The sequence below is a fragment of the Falco naumanni genome, chromosome 5 (assembly GCF_017639655.2).
Source record: "Falco naumanni isolate bFalNau1 chromosome 5, bFalNau1.pat, whole genome shotgun sequence".
Taxonomy (NCBI): Eukaryota; Metazoa; Chordata; class Aves; order Falconiformes; family Falconidae; genus Falco; species Falco naumanni.
In genome coordinates, this window is record NC_054058.1 from 46,830,620 (window position 1) to 46,857,963 (window position 27,344).

The following is a 27,344-nucleotide window of genomic DNA, read 5'->3' on the forward strand; positions in this document are numbered from 1 at the left end:
ACACAGTTGATTGCAAAAGCCACAGCAGATCCAAAGCTATAATCATCTCTCTTTTATAAAAGGAAACAACTCAGTTTCAGATGCATAACTTACATGAGAATCCCACTGGCAAAGTTGTACTGTCAATGTCTTCACTGTAACAGTGCAAATTTCATCTCATTCCAAATTACTCTGCAGTGCAGTCCACATTAAGTTTTTCATTGCCCATATGTGGGCATCTAATCTAACTGATACATGCGAATAAAGTTTCAAATAAAAGTGATTATTAAATAAAATATTTTCTTCCTTTAGCATAACTTATTAACTATATTTATGTCTTCTTTATTTTATGTTTAATTTAGCTAAAGCATGTGGAAAAGTGAACTGTAAGTATCTTTACAAGAAGTACTGTTGCTATGCACTTTAAAAGCAAAGATTTATGCTTTGCAGCCCTAAACTGCCAAAATACATTCTTAAATGTCATTCAGCATCCTGAAGGCAGACACAACCATGCTGATTGAATACTACGCTAAAGACAATGGCAAAGCAAATGGAAGCAAACAGTACAGTCAACCCAGGTATAAGCATTAAAGCTGTAATCAGTGACAGTACTTGATGACAGTATTTGTAGTGCAATTCGCTTTTGTTTTTTCTCTTTGATATGTAAGGACAAGTACTGTAACATATTTAGGAGGAACTACTGCTATAAATTGATCAACTTACATTAATTAATTCAATCTCCCAGATTTTTTTCACAAGGTCCATCGATGTATAGCCATTAATTAGAAAGGATTTGGTATAGTCACCCAGTTCAATGGAATCCAGCCATTCAGCTACAGATGTGGGGTTGTAGCCATCATGACCGATCTGCTTCATCTGAAAAACAAGAACATGTAAGAATTACTGATGATACTCATTAAATGTTTTCCAGAACAGCAGTTATGTGTATTATTTTATTTGGGTCAGAGTGATCTTATTCTCTGATCAACATTCTTTTAATGATTAGTACATGAAGCAATTCTATGAGCAAAAGCACTAATAAAACTTAAATTTTCAATGGATTCTTATAGATGTTTGCCTTTTAAACCAGAGTATATTAAGACTGTAGCTGGAGTTCAGTTCTTATGAGACATCAGAGAATCCATTAAGTGAGGGAAGGCAAAAGGGTGAAAGAGACATTATTAGTATCCCGACTGCACAAAAATGTCAGATTTGCACTAAGATTTCATAGAAGGAGAAAAAATTAGTCTGAGGAATGTATCTTCTGGTATCAGACTGCAAGTGAAACATATTGCCTTGGTTTTATTATTCCTAATTTACCTCTCCTACTAGGTTACCAGATATTTCATAATGGTTGAAGTTGCACTATATTTTTCCTTCCTCAGGGGATGTTTAAAAAAGTCTCTTTCCTCCACCTGGTCATATTTTTTATGGAACTCCTGGAAATTTAACATTTTAGATTGCTCTGTCTCAAAATTTGCTTAAGATTGGACAATTGAACCAAATATTATTGGAATGGAATTGACAAAATGACATACACAGAAGCGTATTACTTGCATTTATATAGCAACATCATCACAGAAAGCATAATAACAAAAATAAAAAACTAAGAAATACCACTGGCATCTTATTTTTCTGAATTTTGTTAAGAAGTAAAGAGCTGCAGTTTGTCTTTCACATTTGCCTCTCAGTGCAGAGAGAGACACAAGTGAAGATTTTCAAGCTAGCCATTAAAGATAAAAATGTTTAAAGCCTCTGCCTGTGCAGCCTGTTATGCGCTACTGTTTTTATGAATTTTAATTTGCAATAGTAGTAGAAGTAGAAAAAATTATAGCCTCAATTTGCAATAGTATTATAAGCATATCATCTTTCTGAAGAAGTGTAACTATTGCTAAGTTGATAATACACTGAACTGGTAAACTGTTAAGCTTTAGAGGTTTAGAAACCTTGTGTTTTGCATTGCATCTCCTGATGGTGCAAGGGAGACACTGTTCACGGTGAAAGCCGGCTTATGCACATTCCTGCTTTTTGAGAAACAAAGGAAGTGTGGCAGAAATGTCATGATTTGAGCTTGTTTGAAGTGACTGACAAAGTAATTTAAAAAGGAGAGAATTCTGATCTTAGTATCTTGCCTGAACCGATTTATTTATCAGAGTTTATTTGAAATACAATTTGAATTCAAAGCAGAGGAAAAAAAATATAGTCTGCATTTGAAAACTGCAGTAGTGTTCGTTGATCTGTCTGTTCAAATGCAGAAAGCCAGCATGTCATGATCTTGATCTTGGTTTCCTGCAGTATTGGAGAGGAGAGATGCAGGCACACTGCATTGTGGATATGATAGTTTACTCTTTGGTCTTTTGCTGCAGATGTTGGATATAAAATCTTAATGGAAATATTTAGATGATATAGTGAAATCATTACCTTAAATCATAAAAGAGAGACAAGATAAATCACATAATTAACAATGGGAATCATCACCTTTCAGGTCACTTCTGTAACAAAGGAGTCACGAGAAAGTGAGAGTTCAATTTGTTGTTGAACTTGACATTTTGAAATTTAGTTTCATCCTAATTTAGAATGAAATTCTTAAGATATGAAAAGCATGGCAAATTCTTCTTTCATTGTCCTTCAGACTTACTTCAAATTTTAGACTGACACTAGTCTGTCCAGCAGACTGCAAAAACATTGTAGGACCCTCGGAGCACTGACTCCTGGGAAGCTTATTTCAGGAACTGATTTGAAATCAGGTATGTTTAAACAACAGGCATTTGAAAAGAAAGGATCCAATAAACTGAAGAACAAAAAAATGTAATACAGAGGAGACATGAAGAAGGTGTACAGATCCCACAGGGAACTCATGATTTATGAAAGATAGAAGGTATTTTTTGTTTCCTTTCCCTAACATAGAAAAGTGAAGCACCTTCAAAACAATTTTCAGCATATCCAGAAGGGGCACATTATGCAAATAATTTCTTTTGTTTATTACTATTTGATCTTTCTGTTTAATAAAACCTGATTTTAACATGTTTGTTTGTTTTTTACCCTGCTGATTGAGAAAACTTGTGCAGTCTGGTCTGTAATTCTGGTAACCCAACAGCCTTTGTGAAAAGCAAACACAGCATGGGAAGTTTCTGAATTCTCAATTCCCACTGGAGATCTCTGTCAAAAGGGTTGTTAAAATAGATGTCACTCTACTACTGTGTGTTGCAAAGGGTGGCAGGCAAGCAAGCACAGGTGAACAATCCAGTAAGCAAGAGGCTCAGAAGAGATGAAACGTGAAAATTTCACTCTTTGGATTTGGTGCCAGTAGATAAAATTGTCATCAGGTCACTCAACAGCCTACATGAAATGCACAGGCCTGTTGCTGGGCAGCAGCAGGCTCTACAAGCATTTTCCCTTTCCCTGTCCCAGAGATCTGGCTGCCTGTGTTCAAGGCCACAATGGGGATCGTGAAGCTGCATAGCCTTGGACCAGACTATGGACCAGACTGTAAGAAAGAGCAGTGAAAAGCCTGGTTAAGGCCACCCCACCTTCCACCGGAGCTGCATGTAAACTCAGATCCAGGTCCCTGACACTTGCTCAAGCTATGCTGTAGGTACGTCTGTGCCTGGACATGCACCTTGCTGATCCTCACCTACCGGCTCACCCTCCTGAACTGACCTTGTCCCATCCTTGTCCCTGTGGATTTGCCCTGGATTTGTGGCTGTTCACGAACACTGCCACCATCCCTGGCCACCCACCCTGTGCTGGTGCTCCCTACCTGCCCCACTTGCCTCCCCTCAGCTCCCAGCCCACCTGCCCTGGAGGGACAGCCCCCACCTGCTGCTCCCATCACAGAAAATTAATCCTGGAACTACAGTATCTGCAAGCAGTTTCAGCACAAAACCAGTATTTTTTTTGTCATGAACCAAGAACCACTCTCTATCTAAAACAGATTTTCTAAAATGTGTCTAATATATGAAAATTAATAAACTTTCAGAATCCATCCTCCTGTATGGAAAATTTTGTCCTGTCTGTTAATAACATCAACTGGTTTACTAACTGTCATTCATAGCTGGCTGAATGTTTTCCTTTCAAATATTTATTGACAGACAGATTGGTTATCTAGATGTGATAGTATCATTAATAGTATCTGCTTTTCATATAAAATGTTATGTAGTTTTAAAATAAAAAAAAACCCAGACCACTTTGAAGTAGCTGTCTGGATGTGCTGCTAGAGATCCAGTTTAGCTGCATCTTATCCCAGTCTGGATTAATAGGTCATGGCTCTTGAACTATTTTTTTTTTTTAAAATTTTTATACTGCTCCATGATCTTAGACTTCTCTCACAGATCATTAGCACCCTGTAGCCTTTCTTGCTGATGTTATTTGCTGATTGATTTTTTCCCTACCTACTGACTTCACTTCCATGTACAATATTTCAATCATTTTGCACCAGCTACCACACACGCACCAGTGGTGTCAAACGTCTAAGCAGCTACATGCATACTATTTGATGCAGAGCAGTATAAAATCTCTAAGCTTCAAGTCATTACAGATTTCAAATAGTAACTGCTCCTAAACAGGGGCAGTATTGTTCTTCCGCAGACACTGCTACTAGTTCATTCGGCTGTTACCGTTAAAGAACAGTATCAATGTTAGCTGTTTCACTGCAGACAATTTTAGCATGCTGACTATGGAAAAGGCTAGGAATAGAGCCCATAGGACTTAGAGAAAGAGAAATGCTTAAGGAAATGTCATATAAACGAGGCATGGAAGAAGACACAAACCATAGGAGATTTCTCTCCAGGGTCCTAATGATCTATCACTAGTATCAGTTCCTTTGGAACGAATAGAAAGCAGAAGCTAGAAAGAACTGTTTCTCATAATAAAATAGTAGAGTCAAGTAGCATCCTAACAGGCTGAGAAATCCTTTACAAGAGACTGTGTACATAGACTTTTTACAGGTGCATCACTGCTACAATTATACAGTATTTCACATTAGGATAAAAGGTACCTGAGTTTTTGTCTCTGAAAGATAGTCAAATAAACATGAACGGAGCTCCAAAGTAATTACATATGCACAAGAAGCATCAAGGTGAATTCAGTAACACAAACTATTACTGGTTTTCCCTGATACTCTCAGACAGATGGGGAACTAATGCTATTTTCTCTACAGGTAATATTGCTATCTGGTGGATCTTAACACTGTGTGTGTTAGAATCAAACTTTTTATCTGCTGTATAAGGAAAAAGACATGACTTGACTTTCACAGCTTTTTAAGTGATGGCTATGATTACAGTGAATGTACACTTGTGTTGCTTTGCAAGAAAGATCTTCTTAGCAAGCATATAATAGAACCATAGAATCATTTTGGTTGTAAAAGACCTTGCTTGCTTTTAAATTGCTGTCTTATCGAAGAGATTTAAGCAGCACTTTTGGAAACTTGTATGGAACTATCAACTACCAATCTAAATAATTCTGGATTGTAATGGGGAAGTTATCAGTTCTTTTTCCCTGTCTTTGTGAGTTGTCTGTTATATATTATGTACTTTACAAATGTGATCAGTTGGACCCACGTTGTTGGAAGAGGGCCTCCATTCCTCCTCTGCAGCAGTGAAATAAAGGGTTTAGAAGAGTGACACTTCTGAAGACCAGAGGGCCTGGCTGGCACAGGGGCACCACACAGAGCTGGTGCCTGCAGCACCTGTGCAGAAATCGAGCTTGCAGTCAGCAGAAGAGAGGCAGCTCTCACAGGGGATGGGCACAACTCCCTAAGGAGCTGAGAAGACTTTGCATTTGCTCCTGTTGAGAAAGGCACTGAGTGAAAGCAGGGACCTGCCTGCAAGACACAATGGGTGAGGAAGAGCTGTATATAAAGCTTTAGGTTTTCTAATCTGTCTACCTTGTCACGCATTTAATAAGTTAACTATTGAAGCTTGTGTTCTATTAATGTTTGACTTTTCTTTCTGCTAATCAAAAGCCTTCCGTCTTCTTGTGGAAGTATATAGAAAGTCTATAAAAAGACAGTACAGGCATGTTCACTTCACAGTGTTGCTTGATTCAGAATCCTGCCCTGATGGTGAATCCAGAATACCACTAACTGGGTTCAGAGTTTCCTACCTAAGATTGCAAGCATTGCAATAGGTACTCTTTCTATGTTTTTTGCAGTTGGAATCCGTCTTCTGAATTTAAAGGCAAATAGATGCACACACACATTTATTTTCTGTAAAAATTTAAACAGATCTAAATCCAGAAGACTGCAAAGACATCCTAGTTCTTCAACAGACAAAATGTCTGGGACCAGGGAAGAACAGGTCTCATTCAGTGTTACTGAGGATGGTCTATGCAATTCAGGACAGTTCTGTTGCATGTATTGTAATCTTAAAAAGAACTAAATCTGGAATTTGTGGACTAGGTGGAAGCTATGGCCTTTGATCTCATGAGTTTCTATGAGTATAATTCCTAAAAGCAGTCCTGTGGATATTTGTTGGTACTTCAGTGCATAGAGTTACAGATTGACAGGCATGCTTTCAAAAACTGGATATTACCACAGACTGACATCTCCAAAGTTAAACTTTCATCCCGTGCTGGATCCTGAGTAGCTCTGCCTGGTTTACTTTAGATGAGATGCTATCAACTGCACCTTTAGCTGTTTATCCCACTCAGGGGTTGAACTAGTGGTGATCTTTTTGGCCCAACTGTACTACGGTTTGGTGCCACAGATTTAAAAGTAACTTGATGATTGTCTCTATTTTGCAACATAGACCATAAGATTTGGTGCACCAGTCATGCACCAAACACATTTCAACCCCTAACAGGGACACAAAGATCTGAATCAAGCGGTTGACAACCTTACCGCCGAGTCTTTCAGTGGGAGAGAACACACACCAAAATGTGGAGATATACCTTTGTATTTGCTGACATCTGCCCTTAACTCTTCATGACTTGCATCCTTTCCTTCCTTGATACTTTTTCTGGTTTAATTGCCTCACTTTCTGTTGTCTTGTTCAAAACACTGTTTGCTGAATTTCTTTTTGCTTCTACAATGATTTTATTATCATCCATCTTTTACTAATGTTACCTTTTGTGCTGGTCAAAAACCCCATCAGTCTCTTCAGCTTCACAGCAAATCCCATAGGGTGTTAACTAGAGCCCCAAGGAAATGATGCTGCTCATCAACCTGTGCTGTAAGAAAGTTGAAAGCTTCCTGATAGCAAGATAATCTGGTGTCAGTATCAGGATGACTGCTGGGAGGAGTCCAGAGGTGTCTAAATATGCTTCAGTGCAGTGACTGGTAGGTTAGCTGCAGAAGCAACCAGAAACAGATGAAGAAGGAGGCAGGGCTAATCCTGAGAAGAAATGCTGCTTCTGTGGCTAGGCATTCATGCATCTCATTCTTGCAGACCCTTTCTAGATATTCAAGTTGCAAGAGACTGTGGTGACTGCTGGAACCTCTTCTGTTCTTCCCACAACTGCAAGTGCTGCTCCTGCCTGTTTTGATAGGCCACACCAGCCAGTTTCTGTCATTGCTAGTCCATGGTGGGCTGTACCAGCCCTCAGGAAAATGTTTGTGTTATTAGTCACTACAATATTTAGGTTTTGTTTAATGCTGGATGTCTCCCCTAGCAAACCTGTTTTCTGGGGCTGGGTAGCAGGGATTATAAACCATGGGCTGCTCATGGCATCTCCAGAGGCCACCTTGGTGCCTCTCTGGAGACCTTTGAACATCTGCATGTGGACAGCTATAAAGAACTTGACCACAGCATGCTGTGCAGGCAGAGATAGTTTCTGAGACTGAAGAGGTCCAGCTGGGGACCCTCTGGGGCACAATGTCTTGAATACAAGGTACTAATAGCCCATTGTAAGACTGAAAGGGGAGAGTCATTCCCTGAATGGTTTGTGTCAACCAAAGGCAGAGAGAGATGAATCATGAAGATGAAGAGTGGGAGAGGATGGAACAAAAGCTCTTATCTCTCTGGAGGAGGGGGAGGAGGACACAGAGGAGGGTTTCTTGGTGAGAGGGAACATAGAAAAGTTCCTCTGACCTAGTCGGTCCTGACTCTTCAGCTGTGTTTAGGTCTTACTCCTCCTCCCTCCCCAAGTCTCGGCAGTCACTTACACAGGCCTTGTTAGCCTTTCATTCCTCCCATCTCACCAACTGTCTTCTAGCAACTCCAACTGGAATTGTTTTTATAGTGAAACGGCCTGCGTAGTTTCCAGATAGCACTGGGGACAGAAATTAACAGCCACACAACAGCAGGCAGAATAAACACATCTATCAACCCAGTGCCATTGAGGAGTGAATAGGTGAAGCCAGTAAGCCTCAGAGGCCATAAAGACATGTTCACTCCCTTTGTGTGGAGGTAGGAGTGGGCCTAGAAATTCAATGACACAAGGAAACAGAGATCAATTTCCTTGTAATCTTCCCATTACATTTGAAACACTGCAAAAGACATTCAGAGTTAGTCATATTTTCCTTGTCCTACTCCAGTCAATCCTCATTGGTCTTCCCTTCATCTGTGAATGTGCAACAGCCTGGAGATAAGTGCCATCCTTGATGCTCTGAGAAGATTCAAAGAGAACAGAAGGCCGTGCTTACAGGTGTCGAAGAAACTGCTCTTTGCTATTTCAGTCTGTTAAAAAGTTAAAAAGACTTCACTGTGTCCTCACAGGAGCTGTGCTCTGCACAGCCCAGACCTGTACTTCGGGAAAACATTGGAAATACTTGTGTCCAGTCTGCCATGCAGCCTGCTATCTTGGAGGCAGATGGCAAAAGCCCCAGTTTCCTTTCACACAGCATGTGACAGAGTTACAGTTAAACTGGGTGCTTGCTCGAGTCATGTATGGTCTCATGACTGGTGATGCAGTGGGTGCATAGCACTTCCTATGATGCAGGTGGTACCCAGATGCTGCTAATGCTATTGCTGCCCATAGCGAAGATGCTACTGTTCCTCTGAATCCAGCACTGGAATTATGGACCATATGTGTATCAGAAGTCCTTCTGGTGACCTGAAAATATGTTCATAGACATGCCTCAATGAGTAAAGAGGTGGGACAACTGAGTGGTAGTCTTTGTAGTTTATAGCTGCCTCTGGACAGGTTGCAGATGGGAATGTGGATCCTATCAGTGGCCCTTATGGAACCTATGAATATATGAAGGGTGAAGACCTGGGGCAGAACAGCCACACCAGCAAAGACTCCCAGAAAGCAATTGTCCATGTCTTCTTTCTCAGACAAAAGGATGTGCAGAAAGTCTAAGACAGCTCATTCAGGTTGTCCTCTTAGTCTAGTTGCCATAGAAAGAGGATAGTGCTTCCTCTCATATAGCATATTTCCTTGCCTGCTGACTATTCTTAGAGCAGCCAATAGGGATTGTGGAGCCAATCCAAATAAGAAAGTATAAAAGAAGCAGGAAAAGAAGTAAGACTTACTGTATGGGCAATGGTGGCAGGACCAGTGACATGCTACTTGTTATCTACATGATACAGATAAATGACAGGACATCATATCTAGACAGGCTCACTGGTAGGGTCAGTTAAGAAGGAATATGTTAGTGAGACTGCTTTCATAAGACATTTTTGAAGCACATGCATGGAGGGGACATTTGGTCTATAGGGCTAGTTTAAAGCTAGTCTGAAGTAAACACCCCAAAGTATAGCATGGATGTATCTAACTGTTGTGTCTTACTGATCCATTCCTATTTTGCTGCCTTACTTACATAATGTAGAATACACATTTGTGTTTCAGAGTTGAAAAATTCATGTGTTATGCCAGATTCTAACACCTTTTTCTGTCCTCATGGTCAAAGGTCTTATCAGCAGTGTAATGAGCAAGTGAGCAGCCTCCTTCCAAACCAGGAAAATAATTCCCAGAGGTATCAGGAAGCAGGGTAGAAAGCACTTCCTATCGATGCTGTTTTTCATCTTCACTGCCAGCAGAACAGAACCAAGGAGTCACAACCAGACTCATAAACATTATGGTACCACTTTGCAGCATCTTTTAGTTTTGACACTGTCTTTAGTAATGCAAGTTAGAATGATCTACCTTTTACCTGTGCTAAATGACAGAATTGAACACCAGGATTCAAATCAGCTTGCTAAGCTCTGGGATGTCTAAGCCAATAGCAATATATCACTAGCAAACATATGATGTGGTCTTTCTGTTACATACACAGCACAGTTAATGTGCACATGCCCGCTAGTTCTGTTTTCCTAAATGCCAGACTTACTGTGCTTGCACAAAAGTGTTACATATGAGTAATAGATCCCACACTTTTGGAAGCACAGCTTTACTGCTCATATAACACTACTCACAGAGAGCACAGGCTTATAGCCTGCTCATATCTTACTTGTTGGCTGGTGAGGCTGGCTGCCTGCACACCACTGCTACAAGAAGGAAGCACTGCAGGGAGGAACAAGCTGCACACTTTAAGAATAGCTGTGAAACCAGGAGAAACCTGCTTTCAGCTAACATCCTTCTTCCATCTGTCAAATGAGAGAATGTGTTCCCATTATGTGCTGGGAGAAGGAGCCATACACTGAGCATCCCACACAAACCAGATCTTTTTTCTTATCTAAGTTCTCAGATAAGCTAGGATGATTTTCATTTTTAAAACCATTTTAGTTTTTGAGGAACCCATTGAGAAATCACTTGCACATAGGTTTTGGATGCCAAAATAAACTGACAATGCTCCTTAGGTTTCCTATGTCACTTAAGTGTGACTAAAGTTAAGGTTGTGACTGCTACTGTTTTCTTAGACAATGAAGCATACCCTGCACACATTCTTTTCCTCAGTATCAATTTTTTTTCTCAAGTCCTCGTACTTGCAAATTCAGTAAGTTTTTAGACATTATCTCTACCTCTCAATGTGTCTGAACTTCCTTTTAATAAAACACATAAAATCCTTCTCTAAACATTTATTGATTTACTTCTTTTCACACAATAAAATCTTAAATGCAGTATCAATCTCTGCTACGAAATATGCTCTAAGGGTGATGTCATGTATAAAGTATTTCCATTTCAAGAATTAACTTTACAAATGATATTTCTACTGGAGTGTCTTAACCTTATCTAATAATAATAAGCCATAAAATGCTGTAGTTAATATTAATGTGAAACTTGAATAACTTAAATTGCATTAGTGCAAGATGAGCATTTGGGCTACTAGCTCTAATCCAACAAGAATAAAGGGTATTTTGAAAAGCAGAAATCTAACTGAAAGATTTTGATTTTGATGAACTTTTACAAACATACAGGTTTACCTTCTCAAATACAGAATTAGCAATGAAAAATATTTTGAGAAATCTGGGTAAACATACCTATCTACACTGGCTAAACAGTTCATAGAAACTACAATGATTAATTCATCTATATTTGGACAGATATGTGGGGTTCTTTCCTATTTAAGACTCCTTCAAGCTCTAGAAAGTCGTTCTTAAATAGGCTATGCATGTTTGAAATACAGAAATTCATCACTCTTTAGGAAGCCAGCAATTACCAGTGAAAAAAAGTCTTTCTTTTCAGCCACTAAATGCCTGTTGCATTTTCAGCTGCAGAGATGAATATTGATGAGAATAACAAAAAAAGCTTTTAAAAAAAGAGTATTTAAAAACCTTGACAATAGATTTGTTACTTCATTTTTACCCTCAACTTATTCAATACTGTCTGAGTATATGGCTCTGAGGAAGTGTTGTTCCATAGTTGTTTTTTAATGCACTTTATTTCCACCTCAAAATCTGAGTTAAAAAGTATCACAGACACGAAACATAAATAGTAAAACTAAAAAATAACATCATCAGCAATGTTATTAAGTACTAAAACACAAGGAGTCATCAAGTTTTAAATGACATGAGGAACAGAAAACAGGTAGATGTTCAAAACAAACTAAAAGAATTTTTATCTATATGAAATTCAAATTAATGAGAATCCAATTATGGTTTGAGATCTTAAAATATTTAGATGGTATTCACTATTTTGAATGCATGACGACAGAGCTGAACTTATCCACAGATATCCAGAAATGTTTCATGGTTCCATGCAGGATGTGAAAATTTTTTTAGATCTTCAGCAAGCTGTTGTGAATACAGCAAGTGTTGGTTACATCAGATAAAACTTACCATGATCCCAGTTTTTGGGCCCCATAACTATTCTGACAGCTGTGCCTTCAAAAGAACTCAGTTTTGAATAGGAAATTATGTATTTTACTGTGTAAGCTCTCTTGCCTTGCTGAGTCATTTAAGCGAAGAAATGTGACACACAGCTTCAGCTTTGACTGCTTGTGTTTTGGTGTAACATTGTTGCATCAAAGACATGTTAAATATGTGGTCCTTAAGGACCGTTTTCTCTAGCTCAGTGGGGAAGCTGCTAAAATTCAGCCCATGCGTCAAGCCATTCTTTGTTAATTATCTTTGGTTCCAAAGATAGTGATTCTTCCAAGTAACTGCATAACCATCTTGTCCTCAGTTGGTTTCAGGAGTATCTCTAAATCTTGATTCTGTCCTCTTTTCTCACATTAAGCACATTTAAAAAAGACCTCAGTTGGAATTTTATGTCAGAATCTGGTCTCAGCATTAGTATACTTCGCAAAAGCAGGTGTTATTAACAATGTTTTCATAAACATCAGTTAGAGTGCAGATAGTGCTAAAACTATGATATATTAACAATCTATTTATTAATTTTGAAAAATTTAAACAAGAATACAAGAAAGCTAATCTCTAAGAAGTATGAAAAATAGAGAAAATATATCATTGGCTAAGAGCAGGGATTAAGATTAAAAAATTCTGTTTGAATAACAGCATTGCTGAAAAATTAATAACTTTATAGTTAAACCTTAAATATCTCTTGTAATTCATCAAATGCTACTTTTATATACCTATGACTTCTACCATTTATCTCACTTGTCTAATAAGGTATGTGGAATATTATTGTCTTTAATTATCTTTGGTGTTTCAGAGCAAAGACTCATATTGTAGTATATATGGATTGACCAACACATCCTGTCAGGGAAATTGTTCACAACTTCATGTTTTTCCCATACAAAAATCCCTTGCTGTCTTTTACAAGCGATCCATCCAGTAAGCCTTAATGCGTCAAAAAGCCTCTTGCAGCAATGTCAGCTTCATGCTCATTCTCCAGTATTAACAAACTGCAAGCAGACTAATCTCTATTTACCTCAACCATTCTACACATGCTGCTTCCAGAACATTCCACGTACTTTTCACTAGGTTTTATTCTGCCCTAATATCTTGCATTAAGTATCTGCATTACATGTGGCAGCCCTCTAAGCCTTACTGGTGTCTGTTTCTCCTCATTCACTCTTTAAACAGTTTTCCAAAATCAAACAGTAAGTTTTCATGCTAGGCCCACTATCTTTCTTGTTTGGAATGCTAGTAGAAGCCTCCACTGATATATTCTGGTGTGGAAAATATAAGAAGAATCCCTTTCTATCACTGATTTATAGTTTAAATTGTCTAGCACCAAAAATGATCGGAAAAATGACTGCAATGTACTCTGTCCACAGCTGAGAAGCAACATTCATGTACACAGTAGCAAATCAAACACAAAACCTGCAAGAAGCCTCTGCATCTTACATGAAATGAAGGTATTAGGAAAACATTTCATTCAAGGCTTTTAAGAGTACTCACATAAGGGGCAAAGTGTTTCCCGGCCAACTGCTATGTAAAGACAAACATCTGGGATTCATTGACAACCCCATTCACACATATGCAATGACAGTCTAAAAACAGACTGAAAAGCCAAAAATAATTAAAATAAATTCTAAACAGCCATCACTTCAAATTATGTATTTTATTCTCCTTCACTTTGTCTATTACATCTATATAAAGTGAGTCCAATGCAATGACATTACTTTATACCACATTTGCATATGCAAAAAACATGTCTACAAAAACAGTAGAGAGATGTTTACCTCCATTCAAAAAAGTGTTTTAAATAACATGAAAGCCATAACTGTTAGTTCCCATGCTTGGATAATGACAGAAACTATACCTTTGGGAGAAGCTGGATTGCTTGGAGTATTCTCTGTCTGTGTCCAGAGTTAAGGATTCCTATTTCCAGGAGATCCTGGTCTTCCATTACGTTGCTTCCCTAAAAATGAAAAAAGAAGTGAAATAAAAAAAGAAGTGAAATAAAAATGAAAAGATAACAGATGCCTTCAATAGCCTGAAACAAGTCCTTCTGCTGCATTTAAAAGAAAACACTTTTCTTAACTTATAGTATCTGATAAGAATCATAAACTACTGATGATTGCATTCATTCTCATGATGACAAAATATGGTGGAAGATGCTTGAAGTCAGGGACAATTACCATACTGCGGGCAGCACTGCCAGTGGAGAAATTTGAGTTCTCATGCAAGCTAAATACCAGATGTGAACCTTTGTTCATTTGACTGAAATGAAGGACAAGACTATAGAAATGTTCAGAAGCTCCTCAATTCTGCTCCTACCTCACCAAGCTACACATGATGTTTGTTTTTCTCCAGACTGGAAAATAGTTAACACCGAATAAGATGAGAAGAGTCATTGAGGATAAAATTATTTAGTTCCTTGTTATAAAAGGTGAAGAAAGGGAACGCTATCAACAAACCCCATACAGTCCCCATGCCCCTAAATTTACCTGTACCAGTGTAATCCTAACAGGTAAAGTCACTGCTCTTACATCCCTGCTTGTGGGCAGGTCAAATAATTCCTAACAAGCAAACAGCTGAAAAAGACCACTTGTTCAAACAATACATAAAATAGTGGCCCAAAAAGTTCTATAAAATGAGCCCCCACAATTTAAGCCTCTATTCTTAGGAGTTGTTAGCAGTAGGAGAGGACCTATAGCTACACAAACAGCGTAATATGACTCCTAAATTCAAGCAGTTCGACACTACCTAGATAGTAAGTTCAGCATTTGAAGGTTGAGGTACTTGATTATCAGGCAGTGATTATTTGGAATCACATGAAGCACAACAGTAGCTCAAAAAAGGGAATTTCAGCCAGGGATCAAATCAAGATAGTTCAAAGTAGGCTGGCAAACCTGTATTCCATTTTTTAGAATACCTCATTTCAGAGAAAACCTCACTTCTTAAAAAAAAACAAATACTGTTAAAAAGCTTCTAACTACTACAATTGCAAACAAAATCTGCAAAAAAACAGAAGACCTTTCTTGAACCCTTACCTCTGTTGGAGTCTCATGACATCAGTTTGCTAGAAGCAAGAATTGTTATTATTTGTACTGATTTAACATCTTCCTGGAATAGGCTTTATGTGAGCGAAACCACAAAAACTTCACTCCACTTTTCCATTTGGCTTGCTGCTTCTGACTCAGTGAAGCTCTTAAGCAGCAGCAAAATGAAAAGCTAATAGGCACATAACAGAACATGCTTAAATACTTTGCTGAATCAGGGCTTAATAACGAATTCTTTCTGAATATCAAATCTCCCGTCCCACAGCAACATGGCTTGCTTTCAAAAGCACGCTGGAATATGCAATACCTCACCCTGTTCAGCTGCTAAATCTTCACTTACTTCAGATGGACCGATTAGTTTACAGATGTACTCTTGAGGACTGTCAAGAGCTACTCTGTACAGCATCCTGCAAAATCTAGGGGATATCTTTTTAAGTCAAACTTTGCAAAGCTATTACATTTAAAATTATATTTCATGGTAAGTGGTATAATTTAAGGCTACAAGTCTGCAAATCATATCCTGAAAGAATTTGTTTGCAGCATTCAGAACAGGGGCAGACAGAGACCTGCTCTAAAGGGAGAAGCTGTGCAATCATGCCGGTTTAAGTAGATCACATGGTGTAAGAGTGCGCGCAGCACAGGCTGTGCAAACTGTGATAGAGATGAGGTGGGGTTAATACCTCCTTCATCCCCCTGGTAAATACATACAAAATATAACTTCCCCTTTCTTCCTTTCTCCTTTAAATGACCTAAGGGAGGCTGTAAACTTATGGGAAGAACTGGGGAAAAAATTCTTCCATTTTGGGCTGGATTCTTCAGCTGCTGGAAATAGCTAGCATAAATGGATTTAAGGAAACTGAGCCAATTTAGGATCCAGTCCAAAACAAAGGCTATACATTTTTATTAATTTTAATAAATGCAATTATTGTCTTTACAGCTATTGCTTTCACCTCATTTTACTGTTTTTCAGATTTCACCTTTCATCGCTGCATGATGTTTACGCACAGTCATGGTGTACTTGTCACTGAGCAACCTCACACTGTTTACTGGTGTCAGTAACCTTGACATCCAGTTTCAAATATTGCAATGTTTAAAACCCAATCCAACTAACACTTAGCACAGGAATAATCCCGTCTATTTGCCCATAGTTGCTGCATAGTAGAGAAAGTGTTATTTTATTAATTCTTTACTGATGTTTTTTCCTTATATATTACTACTTTTTTTTTTTCTTTGCAGTTGATATTACATATTTTTAAAAGTATGCCAAGGTTACAAAATCAAATATTTAAAACTCTGGGAAGTCCGGAATTGATGTTGCGTCATTGTTCCCAGCCTAAGTAGTCAACAACCTGGTCTTTCAATGTGTTCAGGTTTTGGAGCTTTTGCTGTGTGTTCCCGTCAGAGTCAGCAGCAGACACTTATCTCTCCTGTAAATCAGACTTCATTGTCTCCTGCCATGGAGCTGAACCAGCTCTTCATGTTTCCACACGAGCAAACCAGGAAACTTTAGATACTCACTATAATCCACTATTGCTTAACATAGAGGAGTAAACTGATAGTAGTAGAAAGCTGCTTCCGTTTTGCAGTCATATCTGTGAAAAGAAAGAAACAGTCCCCCCATATTCCTACCTCCTTGGTGTCGGCTTCCATTCTCCCCTTAATCCTAGTCCTTGATTCTTTATTTACCTGATTACTCTTCTTGTGCTACTCTAGTCTCCTTCCACAGGCTCCTACATTGCGAGTGAGGAAAACCTACCTTCCCTCTGTGGCAGAACAGAGACGAGGAGAAATTCTCTCCCTGCTTTTAGCTGCTATGCACACTTTTATTATAAGCTGGGCCAAATTTAACCTCAATTAACTTTACAGAGATGACATAGTAAATGTAATTAAAATTAATATGAATGCAAGGTTGTCTTTTCACATTATTTCAGCTTTAAAAATAGCTGAGCTACATTAGCTGAAAACTCACCAAAAAGAAATTATTCTAGTAGATGCCTAGAGAATTTGAGTTAAAGATTTATCTTTGATTCGTTTACATACAAAACAGGTTCTTATAACGGGAAATATGGGCCAGCAATCTCTACTGGGGTTATTATGCTTTTATTATGTAATAAAATCATAAGAAGCTTTGTGACATTGTAGTTTCTTAAGTCTATAGGAAAACTTCAGGCTATATGCAATATTCTTTCCTTTGGAAGGAAAACTTCTTGAAATTAAAGCAGTAAGAATATATAAAAATTGCTTATACTAGGACAGATTCAGATTACAATGTTGAAATTCCTGTCTTGTTAGTTCGTAAGTATTACTTATGAATTAGAAAGAACCTGCTTCTGAAGCTCCAGTTAGGAAAAAGGGTAGCTGACCCACTCCCCCCTACCCCCCCACTCCCACCCACCGTGGGTTTTGTGGTTCTGCACTGCTCTCAGGAATATCATCTTTTTTCCTTGTAAGCACATACAGGAAGCCAATCTCCTGAGTAAGGAGGCAGTAGTTTCACAGAACAGTTGGGCTCAAGAAGGAAGGAAAAATGACTCTGCATGTGGGAGACTGGAGGCATATGAAAAACAACACAATTTTAAAAAACCAGAAATGTTGCCAAAATCTGAGATAGTTCCTATAAATAGGTTCAGAACAAAGTACATAATGGTACTCTATGAAAGAAATACTTCATTGGCATTTTTTTGGGTTGTTCCACACAAAATCACCTCTGGCACTCTCCACCTGAAGTTATAGAATCAGAGAATAACAGAATCATTTAGGCTGGAAAAGACCTTTGAGATCAAATCCAACCATTAACCCAGGACTTCCAAGTCCACCACTAAACCATGTCTCGAAGCAGCACAATTGTGTGGTTTTTAAATATCTCCAGGAATGGTGATTCCACCGCCTTCCTGCGCAGCCTGTTCCAATGCCTGACCACACTTTCAGTGAAGAAATTTTTCTTCATATCCAACATAAACCTCCCCTGGTTTCCTCTTGTCCTGTCGCTTGTTATCTAGGAGAAGAGACCTACCCCCACCTGCCTACAGCCTCCTTTCAGGTAGTTGCACGGAGCAATAAGGTCCCCCCTGAGTCTCCTCCTCTCCAAATCAAACAACCCCAGTTCCCTCAGCTCTTCCTCATAAGACTTGTGCTCCAGACCCTTCACCAGCTTTGTTGCCCTAAAGTTAAATACAGTCAACAATAAAGTTAAATACAGTGGCCCTAAAGTTAATACATTATTTCCCAAAATTGCTGGATTAGACTAATACTAGATTCCAAATGTATGTGAGTACAGATAGATGTATATGGAATCTTTAGAAAACAATTTAATCTGGGATATGTCAGATCTAGAGCAAAAAAAAAATCTAATAAAAATAGTCTAATTTTAACACATTAAACAGCTCAAAGAACCTCTAAAATCCAATCAAAGCAAAAGATTCATAAACTTACAAACAAATTCATCTACTATCAAATGAGAACAATTTTTAAAATTCTTAAAAAAAAAAAAAAAAAAAGACCAATGCCCATCCTACATTCTGCAGGAACAAATGTGGTTTGAAGATTTAACCCTGAAGATAAACTTTAGTGATTAGAAGAACATACAGGATAGCAGGCACGACTGTATGTTTCTCATTGCCCCCTTTTTGTATCTATGTTTGTAATCTTCCTTCATATATTTTCTGTGCTGGAAACCTGTGGTGAAAAATTCCAATGCCTGATTCTCTCACTTAAGTAAAATAGCAGAGAAGCTTTAAACCAGCTGGCAGGTATATCACTAGACTTATCTGAAAACTCAACCACTGAGGTTGGAAGAGATGGACTGTGGGCAACAAACCACCTGCATATGCTTTTTGGTCTTATTATTATTCTTCATCTTGGTTGACAGATTGAAAACCGAATAAAGGATAAAGGTTAGAGAGTGATTTCATACACTTTCATTGCAAAGTTCTGGGAAAAAACCCTCAACAGGGAGGCAAATGCATATGCATCACTTTATGTAAATGGAGTAAAAACTGACTGAAAAAAGACACAGTACAAATTAATTTTGCATTCAAGGTTTTTTTCTCCCTTACAAAGAAAAGATTGAAGAAATAGAAGAAATAAGAATAAGTAAGAAACAAAAGATTGGGGAGAGTTCTGGCTAAAGGCTGGCAATGCCAACTGAACCAGCTTTTTCTATGCTCAGCTAAGTCAGCTAGCAGAGGAAAAGCAGTACATCTGGTGCCTGAGCTGCTGCTCACCAGGTTAAGTTGAATTAATTTGCTGTGCAGCCATTATTGAGACCAAGTTCAGCTGGAGATGCCAAGTGCTATGCGAGGTGGCAACAACTTCATTTTTTTGTGCTTCTGGTGTACCGGAAATTGCTTTGCCCAAGAACAGGGTTGGTGTGGGTAAGGGAAAGATGACTTCTGAGGTGAGTATAGTGTTGATGGGGCAGCATTGCTCCTGTTGCATGGAGCACTTTATGCTCTCCTTTGCCCTCTCCCAGCCACCCATGTAGTAATCTGCCACATCATCAACATAATGAGATCAGTAGTGATCCTAAAGACCTGGTACAAGTGGCACCTAACACATAGCAATGGGTAGGAACATGGTGTATGCATATCACAGACAAGGTCTGGTGGGTGTTCAAAAGTGCCTTGCCAGTATCTCTACCAATGTGAACTGCACTGAATCTCACCCTGGCTGAATGGGACTTGACGCTGTAGGAGCACAGCTGGGGGGATCTGAATGCAGTTGTGGCAACAGGCCTCACACTTGGGCTTACAGGACTGCTGGAAATATGACCTGGCATAGAAGGGAAAAAAGGGAATATGGAAGATGGTACACTTAGCTGCAGTATCCGAGAGCACCATTATTCTCTGCTCTCTCAGATATAAGAGAGGAGGGAGCAGGGTAGGAGCAGATGGGAATGTTCTTCCATTATACGTGCTTGGAGACTGAAGTCAGAGATAGAAAATAGACCAACAGCACTGCAGAACTCTGTTCTTTCTTACCACCTTCCACTGGGAAGGAAGAGATCAAGCACCTGGTACCAATGGGAACAAGGACTGTTATAAGCACATCCTCAACAGCTCCCTTAAAACAGCCCCCTCCTCAGTCTGAATTACTTTGCAGCTCACCCACCTAATCCTAATATCCTTCCAAATTGGATTCCCTTGGAATAGTTGACATCTAAACTGGCTGGCTGGGAACAAAGTACAGACATCTCACAATGTGGTTAAGGACACATTGCATAACCAGGACTTTTCTTTTTCATCGTCTAAATCATATGCCAGAAGGTTTATAAATTTTCACTGCAACATAGCTTTTCCACAAAGAAAAAGACCTTAGTTCTTAGAGACTTGGAAGAAATGACAGAAGAAATGTAGCTTTCAGTAATGAATACTGCCTCTTGTTAGTGCAAAAATTTCAGGCAATGTGTCACATGTTTCATTTCCAAACAAGAACTGGCAAACGACCAGAATTCAGCAAGCTTCGGTATGAGTGGAAAGGTTGCCTCTCACTAGTATTGCCACTGTTAACATGAAAACAAGATCTGTAAGAATGATTATTGAGTGAAATGCCTAAGTTGTACTTTCAGGTCAGCAAGATTTATCAGATTCCTGGAGATACTGCAGAAATTGTTATTTCACCTACAAACCTGATAAGACTATGTTACAAAAATCCTCTGCAGAAGCATGAAACCTTGCCTTGGGGGAAAACAATTGATTATAAAATGTTAGGAAGAAAGGACCAAGCATGCTACAAAATAATAATTTGATATGTTTTTCCAAAATTAATTTGCTTTTAAACTAGTGATACTCACACTCATTCTCAATCCACACCTTGCTCTATTGTCAGCCTTTATATTTATGACTTTTTTAGCAATTAAAACCCCCTCAAAAACAAAGAGAAAACTGGAAGAAAGTTTTCCAGGTTACTGTCAGTTAGTCAGGAGGTAATAATAAACTATTATTGAAATGTTAACTAAAAAAAGGCCACTTCACTCCTAGACATCCAATTCAGAGCCCTCATTTGCAAACTATGCATAAAGATAGAAGGTGAATTTTAAACTGACTAGAGTCCCACTCTACTGAAGTTTTAAAGATCTCTCTCTGGTTCACATTCAACTGTTTCAGAAGTGAACCTGAAGTAACCAGTGCCATCAAAAGCTTTTCAAATATCGATATTCAAATAAGCATGTAGTCAGAGACCTTTCACACAACAGTAATAGTTAATTAAAACATGGTGACAATTAAATAATACTGATAGCTGGGAAAAGGATCCTTGTAGGAAGAATTCCTGCTATTTTTATCCCATCTTCCTTGTAGCACTGATTCATTACAACCAACACAATTGTCACATGCAAATTAGCTGCACAGATAAGGTGGCAATTGAAAAAATTACCTCTGATGTCGCATTTGGCCTGCTTAATTACTAACACTGTTGACCCAACTCTGTCTGCTCATTTAGTCATAACAATTCAATAAAATAATTATTAATTCTTACCTAAATTACATCTTAATCTCTTAAATGTATATTGTGAAGATAATTTCACTTCAAGTAATGAAAATTCCAGACAGTCTATATTGTACCATTATTCAGATTACTTGAGATAAATGTTAGTTAGCTTAGATGCTAAATTTCTCCAGGGACCCACTTTAAAATCAATATTACTGTGAGCTAATTAACAGACTTCTAAATTCTCAGCAAAATATTCCTTTCTGCATTAAGTGTGTAAATTTGAGGAGTGCAGAAATGGGCAAACATGATATTTTCAGACATAACAAAAATGCTGAATACCTGCTCTGCATCTAACATGGAATTCTATATAACCTTGGAGCTAACACCAATGGTTTTGAAATAAATGTAAAAACTATTCACCTCCCAGAGTGTCACAGAGAAGTATCTCTTAGCTCACATTTTTATCAACCCTAGTCACGTTGTTTAAAATGCCAGCCATCCAAACCAGCCTGGGGAGTACAAAACACAGAGTCAAAGACTTTGACTGCAAAATTCTGAGCAGGATCCATGTCTTAAAAATAGTTTATTCACAGAAAGAGTCTGTGAAATACCAGCAAGGAAAACACATGCTCAAGAAAATGCTTAAGCCTTCACACACTTATGCCCCAAAATTACAGCTGAGGTCTTGGAAGTGCTTGTTCATCTCCTGCCTGTAGCTGAGCATGGCTCACACCAGCAGCTTTACCTTTGGGCTGCCCAGTGTTCGAGCTGTCTGTTCTGAGCAGACAGAGAAGCTTAGGAACCATGCCAGACCTTTGAGTGAGTCTAGAAAGCAGGCTCATCCTCTTAGATGCCATCAGAGCTTGATCTGGTAGGAAGTCTCAGAGCATGCCCAAGGCAGAAACACAGAGGCACAGCACAAACTGGCAGATGTTTTTTTCTTAAAAATGTGACGGAATGAGGAAGAATGGCTTTATCTTTCTTTCCCATAGCACAGTCCAGCTATTAGAGGATTCATGCAGAAGACAGGAGATCCGATTCGCATTATCTTTCTCAAACTTGAATTTCCTTAAAAGACGGCAAGCTATGCAACAACTGATATGAAAGGGCACTCTGGGAATAATGAGGAATCATTCACTTGTCCTGCTGAAACTAAATTGCTGTGAAGTTTAGACAGTAAGCCAGAAAGGAATATTATCCTTTAGACCAGTGACAGCTGGCTGTGGTAAATCAGTCTTGTGCTGTTGCTAGAAATGTTTCTGGTTTACATGCAGTGGCTGCCAAATATAAAAAGCAGGGGAAAAAGCTAAAAAATTCAGGACTTTCTATTTATTTCAACCAAGTATCCTAACTTCTGAGCTACAGACTCATGTGCATACCATAACTTGAAAGAAAACAGTGAGCCAGCTGTTTTCATCCTAATGTGATGACTGGGATGTCAAGATCCAGGGAGCAGCATGGGAAATCCATCCTCCAAATGGTGTCTAATGCAAGGCTTCAAAGGGAGGACAAAACTTTCAGATATAATGCCTGGTTTGGAGCACCTTACAGGCTTTGTCTGCTTAGCATTGTAAACCCCTTTCTGAATTGCCTTTCTCTTCCTATTAGGTTAAGCAGGGTCTTGTGTGCCTAGTTCAGCCGTGGGGATCCCACTCCCAGAGGCAGGAACCGTAGAGCCAAGCGTGGTGATGCTCACCACTGCTGCACCTAACTGCATTTTTAATATGGTCTTGAGGCCTTATCTGGCTGTTTGGAGTCCACTCTGTGTGCTGCTACATGAAGGCACTACCTAACTTTAAGGTGCCCACAGCATTTTCAGCACCTAGCTGCTAGTAAATGGAGGCTGGTAGGTCAATGGAACTTGCTGCTTTCTTTAATATTACTAATTATAATAAAATATGAAGCAGCTCCCCAAATGAGAAATAGTGGACAAATGAAGGGTGTTTTCTAGGTCTCACTGATTTGCTATGTTTAAATGCATTTCATGTTCCACCATGCTGCTTTGGATCTGTAGTGCTGAAGAAAGAGTAAAAGGTAAGAGAGCTTGTAAGCTAATATGGAACTGGAATATACTAACTTTCTCTAGGTCAAAATTGAAAGTGTGTGGGGAAAATATGCAGTCAGGCTTGCCTGCTAAATACAGTTGTTACATTGAGACCTATTTTAATGTATTTGTACAGATTTTGGTTGCTAAGGCAGGCCCAACGAATAGGATCGAATAAGGTATTGTCGTCTCCCACTGCACATAGATGAGATTTCTGTTACATGTGATTTTTCTTATACAAACCGTTGTGATTTATTTCTATAGTATGTACAGAGTTACTACTAGCCAGGTCTCTGAAGCCCAAAAGGTAAGCAGAGATGGAATCCATTTTCTTCAAACCCTTTCTAAAAATAAGAGAACATTTGATTAAGGGTTGACAATTTTCTTTTCTTCCTTTGCTTGTTCTTGTAATTCATTTTGCATGGGAAGTGGGCTGTGTTTTTCTTATCCCTTCCAATTCAGCAGCCGGGTGGCTGGCTTTGCAGGCCCACTCCCGTCACCATGGCAACCAGCAGATCGCTGTGATGTGATCCCATGCGCTTTATGTCACTACATGTGCTATTGTTCTCTGGTAATGATTTGGGAGATGTGTTTTCCTATTTTCATAAAGGACTAATTATCATTCATCTGGTCATCTTGTGTGTCATGCAGGGACTACGGCATCATATCAGGATGCATTTTGCTTCATATGTAGCAACTTCAAGAATGACTAGTTTGCACCATGAAGCCTATGCTCAGCAGCAGGCAGACACTCCTCAGAAACATGCTAGAGAATCTGAACCAAGGCTGTAGTTCTCAAGAATCATCAGGATGACCATACTAGGTGGGATCAAAGGTCTCTCTAACTCATCGGTTCAGTGACTCTGCTAGTGGCCAAAACTGCCCAGAAAAGCAAAATACATAAATAATTTGTCTTATATAATTTTTTTCACTCTCATCTTTGGCCTAATTTAAAGTTAAGCATATGGGCATTTAGCTACACTAGAGACTAAGTGCTGGATATATAGCAGGCAGAAGACCTGATTTTGCTAAATACAAATCCACCATAGATTTCAACAGATACGTAAGACTCAGCTGCTCTTTAGCAACTGAGGAAACTGATTTACCATCCTTTTCTAGATTGTAGCAAATCATCTCTGAACTGCAAAATTTATTTCTTTTTATGCGTTGCAGAGATGGCAGAAGCATTGGACTAGCCTTAGAAATAAACTTTGGGATGATATATTCCACAAGAAATAAAGTAAGAGCTTTATAATACCTTCAAAACTGTATTATGATGACAGGCTGAAGTTCACAGACTATGTGGAAGAAAGGATACTTAGAATCATCCCCCCGTACTCGGCACTGGGGAGGCTGCACCTCGACTACTGTGTTCTGTTTTGGGCCCCTAAATACAAGAAAGACACTGAAGGTGCTGGAGCGTGTCCAAAGAAGGCAATGAAGCTGGTGAAGGATCCAGAGAACAAATCCTTTCAGGAGTGGTTGAAGGAACTGGGGTTGTTTAGTCTGGAGGAAAGGAGGCTGGGGGGAGACATTATCACTCTTGACAACTACCTGAAAGGAGGTTGTAGCCAGGTGGGTGTCAGTCTCTTTTCCCAAGTAGCAAGTGCTAAGATGAGAGAAAATGGCCTCAAGTTACACCAGGGGAGGTTTAGATGGGATATTAGGAAAAAATTTCTTCACTGAAAAGGTTATCAAGCACTGGAACAGGCTGCGTGGGGAAGTGGTTGAGTCACCATCCCTGGAGGTATTTAAAAGATGTGTAGATGTGGCACTGAGAGACATGGTTTAGGGGTAAACTTGGCAGCCTTAAGTTTATGGTTGGACTCAATGACCTTAAAGGTCTTTTACAACCTAAATGATTCTGTGATTCTATGATTCTATAGAATCAGATTCACAGATGGTTTGGGTCAGAAGGGATCTTCAAAGATCATCTAGTCAAGCCCCCCTGCCATAGGCAGGGACATCTTTCATGTTGCCAACCTGATCTTGAACTCTAGCCAACCTGATCTTGAACACTTCCAGTGATGAGGCATCCACAACTTCTGTAGGCAACCTTTTCCAGTGTCCCACCACACAGATTTTAAAAAGCATTCTCCTTTATATCCAGTTTGAATCTACCCTCTTTCAGTTTAAAACCATTGCCCCTTATCCTGTGACTACAGGCCTTGGTAAAAAGTCTCCCTCCATCTTTCCTATAAGCCCCCTTTTTATATATTTGAAGGTTGCAATAAGGTGTCCTTGCAGCCTTCTCTTCTCCAGCTTGAACAACCCCAACTCTCTCAGCCTGTCTTTATAGGAGGGATGCTCCAGCCCTCTGATCATTTTCATGGCCCTCCTCTGGACCCACTCCCAACAGCTCCAGGTCTTCCTTGTGCTGGCGACTCCAAAGCTGTGTGCAGGTGGGGTCTCACTAGAGTGGAGCAGAGTGGGAGAATTGCCCCCCTTGACCTGCTGACTACACTTCTTTTGATGCAGCCCAGGACAGGATTGGCTTTCTAAGCTGCAAGTGTGCATTGCTGGCTCTTACCCAATTTTTCATCTATCAGTATCCCTAAGTCAAGTCCTTCTCTGCAGGGCTGCTCCTAATTCCTCCTCCAGTCTGTACTGATATTGTGGATTGCCCCAGTCCATGTGCAGAACCTTGCACTGGGCTTTGTTGAACTGCATGAGGTTCACTGGACCCACTTTTCAAGCCTGTCAAGGTCCCTATGAATAGCATACCTTCTATGCATGAAAGGGTATTTCAATCTCTGTCCTTTACTGATTGATCTCTAAAACACTTGAATGAGGTATAACTGGACAGTAAGTCCAAAAAATGAGGGAAAGACATTCTATTTATGCTAAATTTGTCTAAAAATTAAAGGTTCCATTTTCGAAAACAACTGGGTAGCCACTGATACAATCACTCAATCACTACATTTCTTAATATATCTTTGTCAACCCATGGCGATATATTTATAGCATTAAACAATCGCATTTCATGTAGCATGGTCTAGCTATGTCACCAATAATACCGTGACCCCAAACCTAAAAAAAGTCCCGTGTAGCTATTGACTGGATCTCATATAAAATACTAATTACCACAGGCATCAAAACAGTTTGCCCACAATTTTAAAGTATCTGGCCGTTGAACAATAACATTTATAATTCTGTAATGTAAAAATAAACAAACACATTGAATAAATAAACCAAAAAATGCAAAATTAGATTTCTGGCTCTGTGAGCCAAACCATAAACTGTCTACTTTCTGTTCCCTTCATCTCTTCATATCTGTTTATTCCCCCTGTGGAATTTATTCCCAATCCACATATTGTATTCAGATACAGTTCTAATACTGTGACCTTTATTTCTGTTCACATTCTCTGCCCTATTTACACATTTTTCACTCTTTTGCAAATATTCTTGTATCGTTTATCTCAGATACAACACAAAAGCAGTAATTAGACCACCATAGTACTGTGTTTTCTGCCCGTAACTGAGCAGTCAGAACTTACAAATACTCACACAACATGGTATTTTAATACCAATTCATAAATTACTGACATATATAATGGCAGGCATGATCTTTTTTTACCAGTGAATATAAGAAAAATAATCCATGCATTTCCTGCTCTCAGAAATTGAACTGTAACTTGTCTCCAGCCAAAGGAAGTACTAGCTGTGAAACTTAAAAGTCACATATTGGTCTCATACAGACAGTCCTAACACCTTTATATA

At 39.0% G+C, this 27,344-nt stretch overlaps 1 protein-coding gene across 7 annotated transcripts in view; it reads right to left on the reverse strand.

The window, feature by feature from the left end:
* The window catches only part of ANKS1B (ankyrin repeat and sterile alpha motif domain containing 1B), a 441,782-nt gene that overhangs the window by 157,483 nt on the left and 256,955 nt on the right, over window positions 1-27,344 (reverse strand). For all 7 annotated transcript variants that reach the window (XM_040595970.1, XM_040595966.1, XM_040595969.1 and 4 more), the window contains exons 16-17: window positions 13,969-14,067; window positions 703-855 (exon numbers count right to left, since the gene is read on the reverse strand). In XM_040595970.1, coding sequence (XP_040451904.1) covers window positions 703-855; window positions 13,969-14,067 — 252 coding nt within the window. The remainder of the gene's footprint in view (window positions 1-702; window positions 856-13,968; window positions 14,068-27,344) is intronic.